This window comes from Vigna unguiculata, chromosome 4, assembly GCF_004118075.2.
Source record: "Vigna unguiculata cultivar IT97K-499-35 chromosome 4, ASM411807v1, whole genome shotgun sequence".
Classification (NCBI taxonomy): domain Eukaryota; kingdom Viridiplantae; phylum Streptophyta; class Magnoliopsida; order Fabales; family Fabaceae; genus Vigna; species Vigna unguiculata.
This window is the reverse complement of record NC_040282.1, coordinates 28,764,228-28,780,557: the sequence shown is the minus strand read 5'-3', so window position 1 is coordinate 28,780,557 and position 16,330 is coordinate 28,764,228. Positions and strand designations below refer to the sequence as shown.

General features: G+C 30.3%; 2 protein-coding genes across 2 annotated transcripts; both read left to right on the top strand.

The window, feature by feature from the left end:
• The first annotated feature begins 4,170 nt into the window (after positions 1 to 4,170).
• LOC114181432 lies at positions 4,171 to 6,638 on the top strand. The gene is made up of 3 exons (XM_028067884.1): positions 4,171 to 4,434; positions 4,780 to 5,182; positions 6,214 to 6,638. Exons 1-3 carry the CDS (start codon positions 4,284 to 4,286, stop codon positions 6,497 to 6,499), a joined length of 840 nt encoding a protein of 279 aa, XP_027923685.1. The 5' UTR covers positions 4,171 to 4,283; the 3' UTR covers positions 6,500 to 6,638.
• Positions 6,639 to 7,270: 632 nt separating this feature from the next.
• Positions 7,271 to 9,242, top strand: LOC114181659. Its single transcript, XM_028068170.1, has 3 exons — positions 7,271 to 7,472; positions 7,959 to 8,382; positions 8,769 to 9,242. Exons 1-3 carry the CDS (start codon positions 7,322 to 7,324, stop codon positions 9,052 to 9,054), a joined length of 861 nt encoding a protein of 286 aa, XP_027923971.1. The 5' UTR covers positions 7,271 to 7,321; the 3' UTR covers positions 9,055 to 9,242.
• The last annotated feature ends 7,088 nt before the right edge of the window (positions 9,243 to 16,330 follow it).

Below are 16,330 nucleotides of genomic sequence, written 5' to 3'. Positions count from 1 at the left end.
AGTTTCATCTTCATTTCTCTCCTCCCACCTACTGCCTCATGTGCCTCAGCTCCAGTTTCATCACCTTCACCTACTGCATCAGCTCTAGTTTCCTTATCTACAACTACTTCATCAGCTCCAGCTTCATCACCTTCTGCATCAACTCCAGTTTCCTTACCTACACCTACTCCATCAGCTCTAGTTTCCTCAAATTCAATTTGTGACTCCACCCTAATGTTATGGTGACTATCAGCGTCATCTTCCAATTCATATTCCATATCACAAACGTTTTTATCCTGTTGCATTTCAGCTTCATGAATAACATTATTATCATGCACAGGATTAATGATCTCCATCGCCACAACCACTGTGACCATCCACCTCAGCCTGGACCTCAACATTTGTAGTTCCTGTTTCTGCAACCACCTCTTCAGGGAAGTATTCCAAAAAATTGTCCACAACCTTAGCTACGCAAATTGAGTGATTAACATACATATGAACCTGCCCATTCCTTCTAGCAATTCTGACCATTTGCATTGCAGCCATGTCATTAGACAAAATTTTCAAGTTGTTCTCCAATACCTCTGACCTACTAAAATTATACCACAAATCTTTAATGTTTACATAACCCATTTCCCTAAGTATTCCCATTATTTCAAAATAGCTCCACCTATATGGGTCACACGCCAACGTGGACGTTAACCCATTACTATAACTCCACCTAGCTTCATTCCTTTCAAAGTATCCCGCATGGTGGACCACCACCTCAAATCTATCGTCACACATCCCAACCTATAAAAATACATATTCCAAGTTACTCGACGCACAACCAATGCCCACATATACAATACATATTACATCCCATATCCCAAAAAATTTAAAACGGGACCACAACCCACTAACCACAAACAAATGGGACCACCATAAAGCAACGAGACCACAACCCACACACCATTACAAACACACAGATAAAACAACACAAAAACAATACCAACGCCGACAAAGACAATACTATATAAGTAAAACACGACATTCAATCCATAAAAAAACCAGAAAACTTACCTTCGATTTCGTCCCACTATGAACACAACGACGAACCTTTGCTGCACTGAAGGAGACCGCGAATCCTTCCTCTTGGAATCGTTATATATTGATTGATTTTCACTTCTTCCTCGAACCCTAATTTGTTCAATCGTTATCCCCAATTTCTTCCTCGCACCCAAATTTCTTTCTTCCACAAACCTTAATTTCTTTCTTCCACGAACCCTAATTTCTCTTCTTCCAATTACCACTGCCTTTAATTTCTCGTTCTCTACTGTCCACATAATTTGATGTCCCTACTTGACACGTCATGTAAAATTGCCACAGTATCACATCAAATCACTATGCCGTTAATTTTTTTAACGCTATTAACACAGAGGACTGAATTGAACCTCCTACACAAACTAGGGGACTAAATTGAACCCCGAAAAAATAAGAGGACCAAAATGAACCTTGCATATAAAGTAGAGGACCAAAAGTCTAATTAATCCTTTTTAAAACTAATTTAAATATCATATTGGGATCACATAATTCACCCACTTAAACAAATTTTTCAGCTTCCAATTTCCATTGACTTACGTGGGTGCTTTCTTATTTGACAATTGACAAAATACTCAAGTCATACGTCACTAGGGAGTCAGGAATTAATATGCGGGGAGTTAAGTTGAACATTATGTATCCAGGTTGCAGATACTTTTAAAACTAATTTAAATATCGTATTAGGATCACACAATTCACCCACTTAAACAAATGTTCCATTATCCAATCTCCATTCACTTACGTGGGTGCTTTCTTACTTGATAATTGATAAAATACTCAAGTCATACATTACTGGGGACTCAAGAATTAATATGTGGGGAGTTTAGTTGGACATTATGTTTCCAGGTTCCAGATATTTTTAAAATTAAATTAAATATCATATTGGGATCACACAATTCACTCACTTAAACAAATTTTCCATCATCCAATTTTCATTCACTAACGTGTGTGCTTTCTTACTTGACAATTACCAAAATACTCATGTCATACGTAAGTGGGGAGTTAAGCATTAAAATGTGCGGAGTTAAGTTGGACATTATGTTTTAAGGTTACATATTTTTTTAAAACTAGGTTAAATATTATATTGGGATAACACAATTCACCCACTTAAACAAATTTTCCATCATCCATTCTCCATTCACTTAAGTGGGTGGGTTGTTGTCTTACATGACAACTGCCAAAATACTCATGCCATACATAATTGGGAGTCAAACATTAATATATGGGGAGTTAAGTTGGCATTATGTTCCGAGGTTGCAGATTTTTTTAAAAGTAAGTTAAATATAGTATTGGGATCACACAATTCACCCACTTTAAGAAAATTTTCATCATTCAATTTCTATTTACTAACGTCGGTGTTTGTCTTATTTGACAATTGTCAAAATCATCAACTCAACCCGTAAATGGGTAGTCAACTAATGATATGTGGGGAGCAGTGTTGCAAATTCCTAATTGCTCTTGCAGGTGGTTAAAAAATTAAAATATCATAACACACATTGTCCTTCATACAATTTCAATAAAAGAAACACTACATATCCACCATAGTCTGTGCTTATGTTGCTTGAAAGTTGTCAAAATCCTCAACTCATCAGTAAATGGGGAGTTAAGAATTATTATCTAGGGACTAGTGTTGTAAATTTTGGATTGCAATTGCATCTTTTAAAATAAAAATTCAATATGGTTTTGTGATCACACAATGCATTCACTTACACACATTCTACATCATACAATTTCCATAACCTAAACATTGTATATTGACTAACGTAGGTGGTTTTGGTCCTTCAAAATTATAAATTACATAAAAGCTTAAATAAGTGGGGACTCAAGCATTCAAATGTGGGAAGTATTGTTGCAATTTCTACACTGCAGTTGCAGATATATAAAAACTGTCAACATATAAATGAAAAACAGAGTTCCAAATTAATATTCAGCCGAACTTCAACAACACTTATGTCCTTCATGTGGGCACCCATTACAAAAAATCAGGGGATCTACTATATTCATTTCATTCTTGTTCAATCTAGAATTTTGCTCTTGGAAGTGCTTTACAATATCATCAAAGAACTTCGATAACAACTAACTTTTAGCAAAGACGTCATAGTATTGAAGGATGTCATGCTTGTGGATGTTGTCAACATCTAGAATCCAATCCCAAATGTATTGTTGTCTTTTCTGTTGTAGTTCTTCCTGCCAAACAAATAACACAAATGTTATTGCATACATCACACTGAAATAGAAAATGAAAAAAATCCAAACAACAACACACAAGCACCCAAATACGAAAATACACAAATGTGCTTTCTTCAAAATTTGCAAAGAGCCACAACTCTAGAACACACAACCACGAACTACAACAATGGCCACTAAAAATGCACAAAACACTCACGACAACACCACTAAATAAGTTTTCCAAACTTCCACGAAAAACGAACATCTTCAAAACCAAGTTTTTCGCACAAAAGCTCAAAACTTTACGAAAACGAAATTAAATTCATCATCATCGAACACCGTAGGGAAATGTCTAATGGAAGCAAAGCAAACTTACAATGCAACGCTGTGGAGGATGAAATCCTTGCCGTCGATGACAGAAGGTGGCCGTAGTCTCCGCAAATCCACTCCCAACTCTGAATGCAACGAGGTGGATGAATAAGGATAGTGTATGGGAATACTGTAAGTGTCCTCCGATGTGGACGGCGAAATACTTACCGACGACAATTTCAAGTCAGTGCATCTCTAAATCTGGTGACTCCGGCGATAACCAGTTGCTTTGTCTCGCTCTCTTTCGCTTCTATGTTTCTCCCTTTCTTGCTTTCTCCCTTTTTCCCTTTCTCTCTCTAATTAAATTTTCACTTCCAATTTCCAAACAAAACAATCCCGCGCGTGTAACGTTTCCTTTAGTAAAGCTTTTTCTAATAAAAAATTTAAAACATCGGTGCCACTGTTAAAATCTTAACAAAATTTTTTGTTGAAATATATTTTTGATTATATCGAAAGTCTTAAAAAGAACGTTCTCATTTTTTCTAACCAGAAAAGAATTCTCTTACCTATATAACAAACAACACCTCATCCTATCCTACTTGATTCACCTTCTTTTGTCTTGACTTCGTAGTCGCACATGCCATGTTACATGTAACTAACTCTCTCTTATACCAAACACAAACACAAACATTAGATATTTCCAATGAAGTGGGAGTTCCAGACCAGACACAGAGACCCTCCTCGAAATGCTGTCTATTATTCCCTTTGATATCTCTGTATCCTCAACTCTCACCAAATTCTCACCTTTCAATATCACTTCTAAGAAATCAAACTCTTTCCCTTCCAAGATTTCACCTTTCTCCAATGATTCCTCTCTCCTTTCTCTCCCCAACTCAGGTACTTCTCTGCACACTTACCTGTTCTACAGGGCTGGTTTCAGTGTTAAGCATCATTGCATCACTGGGTTGTGATTAATTTCTAACCCTTCTGAAAGTTATTGGGAAATTTTCTCCATTCAATTCATCTTATTCAAACCCTTTTTCAAGTTGACCATAGTCAACAATGTGGAGCATCATACATAAGTATAGCTACATCAAATCATGTAGTTCCATGTTCACTTCTTAGGTTTTGATTTCACCTGATGCAAAGCATTCTGCAGTAGGAGAAAATAGCAGTTCCATTTATTATACTCTGATGGAAATTTGAGTAGGAGATAAATAAAAGTCTGGTTTTTGAATTCAGGAATTTGCAGGGCTAGTGAAGTTGCTGATTTGTTCCCAGCAGTGTGTCCTGAAATTATTGTCCGGGAGGCAAGGTTGGAGGACTATTGGGGAGTGGCAGAGACTCACTGCAAGTGCTTCTTCCCTGAATATTCCTTCCCATTAGATTTTGTGCTCAGAATAGACAGATTGTTGGTGGCTATGTTAGCAGGTATTTTAGCAGGATTCTTCAGGCCAAGACACTGCAGAAAAATCTGTTTGGTGGCTGTTATTGGGACCTCACTTGATGAGTCTTTTTCATTTGGAAACAAAATTGGTAGTTTTGATGGAAAATTCAGTCCCAACAAGGGTTATGTGGCTGGTATATTGACAGTAGACAATAATGCAGACTTTCTACCAAGAAAGGGGCCAAGGAGACATAGAAGGTATGTGCAACACTCACTTTTGGAACTTGGACTAGTAAGGGATATCATCATTTTGAGGAAAAAATTGCAATAACTCCATGTGGCATAGCTTTACTTCCATTCAAGTATGTCACTGTATTGAATGATTAGGTGATGATGGTACAAGAGGGAATTGCAATGGAAATTAACTAAACTCAACCACTAACCAACTGAAATCAACTAATACAACTATTCAGCAACCTGTAACAAAGGGTTATTTAAGGACTGAAGTTATTATAATGCTTTGAACTTTTGGTTTTATGTGTGTTTGCCTTCATAGTTCATCATCTTCATTAAGAAAATGACTTTTAAATAAATTAATCATTTTGTGTTTGTACCTTTGCTGATAAAATTACTACCTCAACACACAGAATTTCAATTTGGAAGTCAATAGTGAAACATTGATTCGTTGTTTGACCATGAAACAATAAATGGTGCATTTCATGGTTATAAGCTTCAATTTGATGTGGGTTGTTGTGTTCCTGTTTGAGTTAAATTTGCTTGTCCATTCTCTCTGTTGGGTGCATAATGGTCAGATCTCAAAACTTTATGCAGAAAACTTTCCTTGTATAATATCTATATATATGTGTATGTGTGTGTTGAAAGCATTCATGACCATGCTCTTTTTCATATATATAAATAATGACCTAAAAAGTTGAGTTTTGTTTGGAAAGAGAGCATTGTCCCTTGAAGAGGCACAAAACGTTTTAGGGAATTCAGTTAAGGAATTGTGCAGCATGTTCTCATCAAGTGTTGGAAGTGTATTCTCTGCAAAATATTTTTCTGCATCAAGCAGAAGAACATGTTCGCTAAAAGTAATACTTAAACCAGCACCAAAAACTGCCGAAATGTTTCCCAGAAAGTTACAATTGGCCGAGTCTTTTGTCTTAGAAGCAAAAGCTGAATGAATGATATCCCTCTATAGCACAAAAGTTACTCATTACACAGAATCTTTCATCTCACATGCACAGTTTCTTCTTATTGATGACTATAACCAAATAACTTTATTGTAGGACTGGAGTTGCATACATATCAAATGTTGCAGTGAGAGAAAATTTTCGGAGGATGGGAATAGCTAAAAAACTGATAGAAAGGGCTGAGTCTCATGCGAGAAGTTGGAACTGTCGTGCTATTGCACTGCATTGTGACTTGGAAAATCCTGTGGCCACAATGTTATACAAAGGCCAAGGTTACAAATGTGTCATGGTTCCACAAGGAGCAAAGTGGCCTCAACCAAGAACCTCATCAGATATCAGATTCAACTTCATGATGAAACTTCTAAAAGATTCACCACTCTAGTTAGACATATAGTAGGAAATAGTATTCATTAACATTGTCTATTAGAAAACAGTTCACTATAGTCATTATAACATTCCAGAATTGTAATATACTACTTCTTTGAATACTATAATTATTAAAATGATTTGGATTCATATGACTCAACGACTAAGATTGAAGGTTTTGTCTAATAGCTTTCATTAATCCATGGTTTAGAAAAATTGAATCTTCATCTAATGAAGAGAACAAATGCAAGTGAAGTCTTCACCGCCACCTATCATTTCATGAAATCAATGCACTATAGGACTTTGTCTAACACTCATAATATCATCTAACATGTTCTGGAGAAATATTGAATACAGACAAGTTGAACGTGACAAAATAGCTAATGCATGACATATTTATAAGAAAGACAAGTAAAAGAAGATTCACAAGAGATAGGCGACAAAAGTAAAGATTGACAAATTGGCGTGTCACATGTGCTTCTTAGAAGTGAAATAATGAGTTTTATTAATTTTAGGAGTCAACACGTGCCTTTCCCTAATTTTAAAGAGTCACTCATATATTTTAAATTTCTTGATATGATATATGTTTTTTATTTTCATTTTTTCAAAGTATCTTATATACAAAAAGTGAAAATATTTTTCTATATTTAATGTTTAAAAAATAAAAGGACAAATTGTGATCATTATAACTCATTAAAAGTATTCTTCCACCTGTGACAAACAACAGCTAATCACGTTCTCTACTGACACATGCCATGGTCTTTCTCTCTTATACCAAACAACAGTATAAAGATATTTCAAACGATGTGGGAGTTCCACAAAGCAGATCCTCCACAAAATGCTGTCAGTTATTCCTTTGAATTTCTCTGTATCTTCAACTCTCACCAAATTCTCACCTTTCAATATCACTTCTAAGAAACCAAACTCTTTCCCTTCCATGGTTTCACCTTCCTCCAATGGCTCCTCCCTCCTTTGTCTCTCCAACTCAGGTACTTCTCTACATTGTTACCTCCTCTGCAGTGCTGCCTTCATAGCTAAGCTTCATTGCATTACTGGGTTGTGCTTTGTTTTTTGTCCTTCTGAAAAATATTGAAAAGTTCTCTCCATTCACTTCGTCTAATTCAAACCATTTTTCAAGTTAACTATAGTCAACAATGAGGAGCATCATACATAAGTATAGTTACATTAAACCATGCAATGCAGTTCCATTTTCAGTTCATAGGTTCTGATTTTTTACATGATCCAAAGCATTCTGCAGATGCAACTTTCCAACTGATAGAATCCAAATTATTCTTCTGAAATTAAGCTATCTCCGATGCATAATAAGACACACATTCAAATCACTTTTCTCTCTTATATTTGTTAATTAGTTTAATTTCATAAGAATAATTTGGATTCTATCTTCAACTTTCCATTTATTACTATACTCAGATGGAAACTTAACTAGAAGATAAGAATCTGGTGTTTGAGTTCAGGAATTTGCAGGGCTAGTGAAGTTGCTGATTTGTTCCCAGCAGTGTCACCAGAAATTGTTGTCCGCGAGGCAAGGTTAGAAGACTACTGGGAAGTAGTAGAGACTCACTGCAAACGCTTCTTCCCTGAATATTCCTTCCCATTAGATTTTGTGCTCAGAATAGACAGATTGGTGATAGATATGTTATTAGCTATGTTAGCGGCTACATTATCTGGATTGTTTAAGCCAAGACACTGCAGAAAAATGTGTTTGGTGGCTGTTATTGGCACCCCACTTGATGAGTCCGTTTCATTTGGAACTGAGGGTCACAAGATTGGTTATTTTGATGGTAAATTCAGTCTCAACAAGGACTATGTGGTTGGTATATTAACAGTAGACAATATTGCAGACTTTCTACCAAGAAAAGGGCCACAGCGACATAGAAGGTACCTACTTTATGCATATGAGTCATATATAAACTCTTTATGCAGAAAATTTCTTTAGAACCATGTGTTAATATATATATGAGAGGATTTTAAGATTACTTCTACCCACAAAATCAGTTTATATATAACGTGATTTATAGTATTTATAATTTTATCTCTAATCGATATGGAACTTTCACTGAGTTATAGTCTTACAAACCTTTAGAACAATCGATTACCCTTCAAAACAAGGTTGATTTGGTGGATTTAGAAAGGAGGATGGAAGAGAACGTAAATTCAACTCCTTCCCGTTAACAAAAACTAACGATTAATATTTATCGGATAAAAAAACAACTTCATTTGCTATGATCTTTATTGATGAATATAAGTAAATTACTGTGTTGCAGGACTGGAATTGCATACATATCAAATCTGGCAGTTCGTGAAAATTTTAAGAGGAAGGGAATAGCTACAAAACTGGTGGAAAAGGCTGAGTCTCATGCCAGAAGTTGGAACTGTCGTGCTATGGCACTGCATTGTGACATAGAAAATCGTGTGGCCACAATGTTTTACAAAGGCCATGGCTACAAATGTGTTAAGGTTCCGGAAGGAGCAAAGTGGCCTGAACCAATGACCTCAACAGATATGAGATTCAACTTCATGATGAAACTTCTGAAAAATTCACCACCTTAGAATTAGACATGTAGTTGGAAATAGTGTTCATTAACATTTGTCTGTTAAAAAAAATTCCCTAGTTTCTATAATGTTTCTAGCATATTCTTGTTCTTTTTCTTCTTCTTCATTTGTGTCCTCACGTGTGCATGGAGTGATAGAAACCATAAAAAATCGTGATATTTTGAGATCTAATAATTGCTTACCAAGAAAAAGTTTGTTTTATCTAATATTTTTACTAATAAAAAGTTTGTATATTGGTCATATTTTAGATAAAGTGTCTTGTAAATACTTGTTTAGTTGAAAAAGTCTAGGAGAAATGTTTGTATAAACTTTCATATGTTAATTGTCATGCATATGAAGTAAAAATAAACATAATAATATAAATTCATTTTTATATGCAACTTTTTGTGCAAATGAGCATATATCCGTCTCTTAACCATTATTCATTTTACATCATCTCTTAACCATTATTCATTTTATATTGTTGAAGTTCCTTTGAAAATATAAAGATATTAACTAGGTTGTCTATTCAAAAATGAAATTTGCGTCTTTTTAATTGATATTTTTAATTGGTTTATAACGAAACTGTGGGTGGTGGATATATGTATAGGTGTTTATTTATGGACCCTAGATGTAAAAATAAATAACGTTTCATTATATTAGAATATATTTTGAAATATAAACATATACTACATAAACAAATAATAATTTAATGTATTATATATAGTATAATTTTAATAAACTTTAAAAAAATATATTATTTTTTGTTTCAATTACTCGTATGTTATGGTCTATTATTCAATTGTATTTTAAAGAGAGAGAAAAAAATGGATATAAAGATAAATAAAAGGTATGCACGACAATATCACAAAATTGATGATATATTTGACTCTCTTTATTCTTGTTCACACAAAGAGGAGAAATGTTGAAGTTCAAAATAAGTTCATGGAAATATTGAAGTTTAAAATAAATAAATTTATAATTTTGAAATTATTCTCCATTGAATTTTATTGTATTAGTCACTTTATTATATTAGAGTAAGTCACGGTCCTACATGTTACATTAATTACTGTTTTGATTTTGTTTATATATTTTAAAATTAATTTTATGTTTATAATTTGATTTTATATATTTTGTCTTTCAAATAAAATGCTATAGATTTATTATTATAGTTCGAAAGAACAATACATAAGAGATATTTGATTATGTTTATAAAAATTCATAAGAGTAACGTCTTACCGATCATTGGCGGAACTTAGTGTCGATACAGGGGAGCCATGGCTCCCCCAACACTTTTTTTTTTCTAATTTTTATATATTTTTAAAAAATATTTTATATATTCTAATTTTATTTATATTAATTTAGTTTAAAAAAAATCTTTTTTTAAATTTAAAAATTATGTTTTTCTTTTTTATTATAATTTCTTTTACTTCTTTATTTGATTTTTCTTTTTTCGTGTCTCTATCTTTTTCTTTTTTTTGTTTCTATTTCAATTTTCATCATCAATTTTTTATTATTTTCAAAATCAAATTGTACCAGGAAAAAATTGAGCAGGAACATTTTGGGTTGAACAATTTCTTCTTTTGAATAAATTCATTTTTTACTTTTTTTTTTTCGAAGTAATATGTGCCTTTTTTAAGCTTTAGGCATATCTCTATCTGTTAGAGATCATAAAATCATGCTTTAATTGTTCATTAAACTCTTCTTTGTATAGATAGAGCTATTTTAGACTTTTAAGTCATGTAAGGGAAGAACAAAAGAATAAGATTATGAATCTCTAAGATAAGGGAATGTAATAATCTAGAAGTTATTATTTTTCTTAGAATATTGAGTCTTGGTTTTAAGATTTAGTTTAGGATATTCATAATTTAATATTTTTCTAAATAGGTGAGAGGTGACAAATTTATATTAGAAAAATCATGACAAAGAGTAAAATAATTGATTTTTTTTAAGTGGAAGGCTTGTGATGAAGATGAAAAAAGTACATCTATGTCATATAAACTTGAGAAACTTGATTAGAATCCAAAAATTGAAGAAAATGAAAAAGAACTCTCTAAGGTTCCTAAAGTTATATATAATGAATTTTTAAATGCTTTAGAATGTGATCCCGGAAAGGTAACTTTTGCTCCTTTTTTTTAATATATTATTGTTGATGATAAATTTTATGCTACTTTTATATATATATTATTGTCATATTTTTTGGATTCTATAGTTATGAGTGCTTGTTTTGAATAGAAAAAATGATATGAGAAAATGAAAACTTTTTTTAACTAAAAAAAATAATTTATATATAACAAATATAATTTAGTCCCCCTAAAATTTTTGTTGAAGTTCCGCCATTGTTACCGATGATACTTTTTCAATACGTAATTGACTCTTATGCTAACAAATTAATATAATTTTTGCATGTTTTTATTTTTTATATTTTTTTCATAATTTTTTGGAATAAATTACAAAAAAAATTACAAAATCTCCATTTTTTAAAAATTATTTTTCGATTTATCGTATTGTCCTGTCGTAATTTCAGTTTTGAGAATTGGTCAAAAGTTATTAATGCAAAATTTCTTCCTTTTTCCAAGATTACCCCATTTATAAAGAGCTTAAAAAGAAAATATTTGTATAGTGGTTGTGAGCATTGGGGGAACATTATAGGGACAGGCTCCCCAAATTTTTGGAATTTTTTTTATATATATTTATATATATTTTTAAATTATAATTATATATTATTTATATTAAGTTTATATTATGGAAAACAATAATAAAAAATAAAATAAAATATTTAATAGAAACATTGATTTATAAAAGAGATTAGGGTTTTATTTTTGTTATAAGATTTTTCTACCATGTAAGTTATTATGAAAGTGTGTGAGGAGAAAAAAAAATCGAAAAGATAAATTGGGAAACAGAGGTTAAAGAACACATAGATTGAGATTCAAATATATATTTTTTCATGATCTCTTACATATCAAGGTTAGTATCTTATAATGATTTATGTAGGTTAGATTTATGATTCTTCTTAGGATGCTTATCCCAAATTAGTATAAACCCTAATTATGATTGTAGGAATTCTTTTATGAAATTTGTATGAACCCTACTTATAATTTTTTTCCAAATTAGTATAACTCTTAATTATGAAATTTAGGGATTTGTGTTTTCCTTCCTATGATAAATTTCTTAAAGTTTTGAATTTATACAGGAGGGGTGATAAATTTGTATTAGAAAGAGTATGATAAGGTACAAAGGACTTATCTAAAATGGTATTCATGGATTGGTATCATGATATAATAGCTAATGATAGTCATATTTTTTTTGAATTCTACTATTTTGTGTGCTTGTTTTAAGTAGAAGAAATAAAGAGCTTTTTTTTAACAAAAAAAATTATATATAAAAGTCTAATTTGGCACTCCTAAATTTTTTGTCCAAGTTTCGTCACTGATTGTGAGAGGGGGAAGTTCTTCGTTCTTCATATGCTTTTATTCTTATAAACATTTTAGAGTTATATTAAGTACTCTGGAGGCAATATTTAATACAAGCTTTTACTAGAAGAAAAATCATACTTCACATCCCTTATTAGACCTTTGTCAAATATTTTTTAACTTTTCTTGAAAATAAGTCAAGACCATACTCAGTTTATGGACTATGAAAAAAGTGAGAAATTGCCCTTTTAAAAAATTTGTTGGCTTTTTTTTTATCTACAAAGAATTTGTTGGTGTAAAACAACTTTTATTGACTCTTCAAGGAAACTTCTTGTGAGATCCTCTTGGTAGTCAAATGAAATAATATTCTATGAACTTTTACAAGTAAGGAGTGTATTATGAAATATCAAAGACAATATATATCGACTATTTTTAGTGTAATCTTATCTAATGAAGACAAGATGACAATGTGCTATAACATGTTTTGAAATTAGACTAAACACTTGCATCTATCAAGATCTAATAATAAAAGACACTTTTCATGCTTTAAATACTTTATCCCCAAAAAACTTAATCAAGTTTGTTAGGGTAAAGTTAGGTATGTTGATTATTTCTCTAACAATCCCTCCGTATTTTATGGTGTTTGAAACAATAACGTTTAAACATGAACATTATTTCAAAAGGCTTTTAGTAGAACAATTTTCATAAAAATACTTTCAATGAAAACCTGTTCAAAGAGTAGAATAAGATATTAAGCACACTATTTTGATGGGATTTCAATGGTTTTCATTATATTTAATTATATTAGGGAGATATAATATTTTTCATGTGAGTACAAAATCTAGTGAAGAATAAAGAATAAATAAAATAAAAAATATTAGATTTTATAACTCAATTTGCTTACATGTATAAGAATAAAGAATAAAGAAATAATAAATAATAAATGTTTTATTGTTTTTCAAATTTTCTTCTTAACTTGACCCGTCTTTTTAAAGCTCTTCTAATTTAACATCTTTTAAGCTTTTTAAATTTTTATCTTCTTTCTCTTCCTTAAGGAGCAAAAAAAAAATGATGTTAGTCTAACTCTTCTTTGTCGGAGAAGATGACTAAAAGAGCGTGAGATGAAGTGAACAAAATGAGTCTAGGTCCGTATACCCTATGAAAAAATAGAAAATAATACGAGAAGAAATGGTTGAATTATGTTTTCAAATTTTTTCAGTCTTTTACTAATATTGTTTATGCATGCATTGTCAAATGATATGAAGTTGTACGAAAACACTTTATAAAATGTTTTTGTGGGTTTTGTTTTAGCTTTTTTCTTCCTTCTCCGGTTGGTTTAATAATTATTGCATGCAATATGAAAGATCAAAGGGAAATGGTTTAATAATTATATATAGCATGCAATATAAAAGATCAAAGTGAAAGAAAAGATGCTTAAAATTTTTATACCGATTCGTACGAGGACCAACATTCCACTAGGCAAACTCATGTTTTGAAATAAAAAATATATATATATATATATATATATACATATATATATATTATTTCCTAAACCATTTTGGTTTAGTTCAAACAAGTATTCTTTTCCAAGTCTTTACCGACTCAAACAAATATTCTTTAAGTTGTCAACTACTTTTAGTTGACCTAGACAAAGTGAAATGATAGTATATCACATATGAGACAAAATACTTTGCATCTTAGATAATTTATTTATAAATTATTATCTTGAAAACAAAACATAATCATGTTTACACTTTGTTATTTAACAACACTTAATTAAAATCTATAAAAGTACGTCAAACTTTAGTCTAACATCTTTTATCTAACAATATGTAGGCTTTTAGATTTTTATAATTTAAATTTTTATTTACGTTTCTTATTTTCTTAAAAAATTATATACTTCAAATTTATCATTTTAGATCTATTAAAATGTTCCATATATTACTTAAACTAAAAATTTATTTAATATGTATTTACATTTGTAAATGTAATCTATAAATAAAACTAATCAACATATAGTATGTTTAGTAAGGCCAATAAGTTCATAGTAACATATTTGACTAGCTTATAAAACCAATTTGATCAACATAAAAATATTTGACAAGTATATTAAAGGAGTCCATTTTATGAACTTCTACCTAATAAGTTATTTGCTATTTCACCTAACTTCTACCTTTTAGCTTATTTAATTTTCTTTCATTATTATCCTTATACCTTGATGATTTTCTTTGTTATTATCGTTAATTTCATTTTACCTATTATGACCTATATCAATTCTATAAAGACAATGAATTATTACACTATTTTAATGTTTGTTAAGAATACTTCTTAATATGAAATTCAAAATAAAAACAGTTATAAACATTAGAAATTGATAACTATATAAAGATGACACACGGAAAAGGTTGTAAAGAGAAATTCAAGACGTAGTGATTTAAATTGAGAAATCAAAACATTTAAATTTTTTGAAAATAAATAAAAAATAAATTTGATTGATACTTTTTATATCAATTCATTTAATAAAATGACTTGTTTAAATAAACGAATATGTACACAGCTTATAAAAAAATAAAGATACCAATAATAATAATAATAATAATAATAATAATAATAATTTAAAATAAAATTTAATAATATAATAATTTAGTAATATATTTTTTTTAAAAAACAAAATCTCATTGATATATTAAACTTATTAATTATATCCTTTTACATATATCAACCAATTTATCAAATTCTTCTGATCCAATAAATTAGTTTATCAACCTAAAACTTATAAACTACTAAGAGCTTATAAACTCCTAGCTTATCTAGTTTTGTTAAACAAATTCATAATAAATTCTTTAATAAATGATCACACTTTTGTTTAAAAATATAAAAATAATAATTTTTATTTTATTTATAAAAATAATATTAAAAAATATTATATAATTATATAAAAATAAAATAAAATTGTGGGGCTCTCCATTTTTTAGTGGTATCTGAACACTTGCACTAACCAACTATTCTAGTATGGGGATGAACATTTCGTATGAAGTACATTTTCTAAGGCATGAATATTGGAAAAAGTACTATTATACAAATTAGCATCCCTAAACTTAATATGAATAAATAAGTATTTTACATTGTATCACTGAGCACAAAGTAGCAGTATGTTATCCTATTATCATACTAAATATAAGATGGATAAAAACAAACAAAAATCAAGTATATATATTATTGTTTGAAAAATAATTTTACCCAAAAGTTTTAGTTCATATTATAACGACAAATAAAATAGTCTTACTATATATTTTAAGCTTTCAAAGTTGATTATGATATGAATGTTTACTTTTTTATTTAGGCATGCTTTGATTTAATGTTTTTTTCCCTTAAGAGATAGAAGAAGTTGCGTGCACTCCTTTCATATGAACCCTACTTTGATAGAGAGGGATATTTATTCATAGCTTGGAAGAAAAAAAAAAGTTACATTTGAATAGTAACAGTAATATTAGGCAGAAGAGGTTGGTGGTGAAATTGACCTAATTTTTGTATGCGTAGAACAATAAGATAGAGTAATAAGAGTATATAAAAATACAAAAGACAATAATATCATGATTTAACTTACATCTTTTACTTTTTAATTTTTAATTTTTAATATGATTTAGTGTGGATCATTAATTAATATACTACTGACCTAACTAAACCACGTCCGAAAGTAAAGGATAGAAGTAAAATAATAGAAATCATAGTATAATTTTCCAAATATAAATAATGTTGGAGAGGGGGAGGAATCAAACCTTAACAAGTCTATATCAAAGTTGTTAAGATGAAGCATAACTTAAAGCAAGGTTGATGTGTGTGAGATTTTTGAAAGAATAATTCGCATGAAATGATTG

Coding starts and splice junctions, on each gene's coding strand:
- LOC114181432 (XM_028067884.1), top strand. CDS start 4,284: ATGCTGTCTATTATTCCCTTTGATATCTCTGTATCCTCAACTCTCACC. Junction 4,435..4,779: donor CCTTTCTCTCCCCAACTCAG/GTACTTCTCTGC, acceptor TTTTGAATTCAG/GAATTTGCAGGGCTAGTGAA. Junction 5,183..6,213: donor GGGCCAAGGAGACATAGAAG/GTATGTGCAACA, acceptor ACTTTATTGTAG/GACTGGAGTTGCATACATAT.
- LOC114181659 (XM_028068170.1), top strand. CDS start 7,322: ATGCTGTCAGTTATTCCTTTGAATTTCTCTGTATCTTCAACTCTCACC. Junction 7,473..7,958: donor CCTTTGTCTCTCCAACTCAG/GTACTTCTCTAC, acceptor GTTTGAGTTCAG/GAATTTGCAGGGCTAGTGAA. Junction 8,383..8,768: donor GGGCCACAGCGACATAGAAG/GTACCTACTTTA, acceptor ACTGTGTTGCAG/GACTGGAATTGCATACATAT.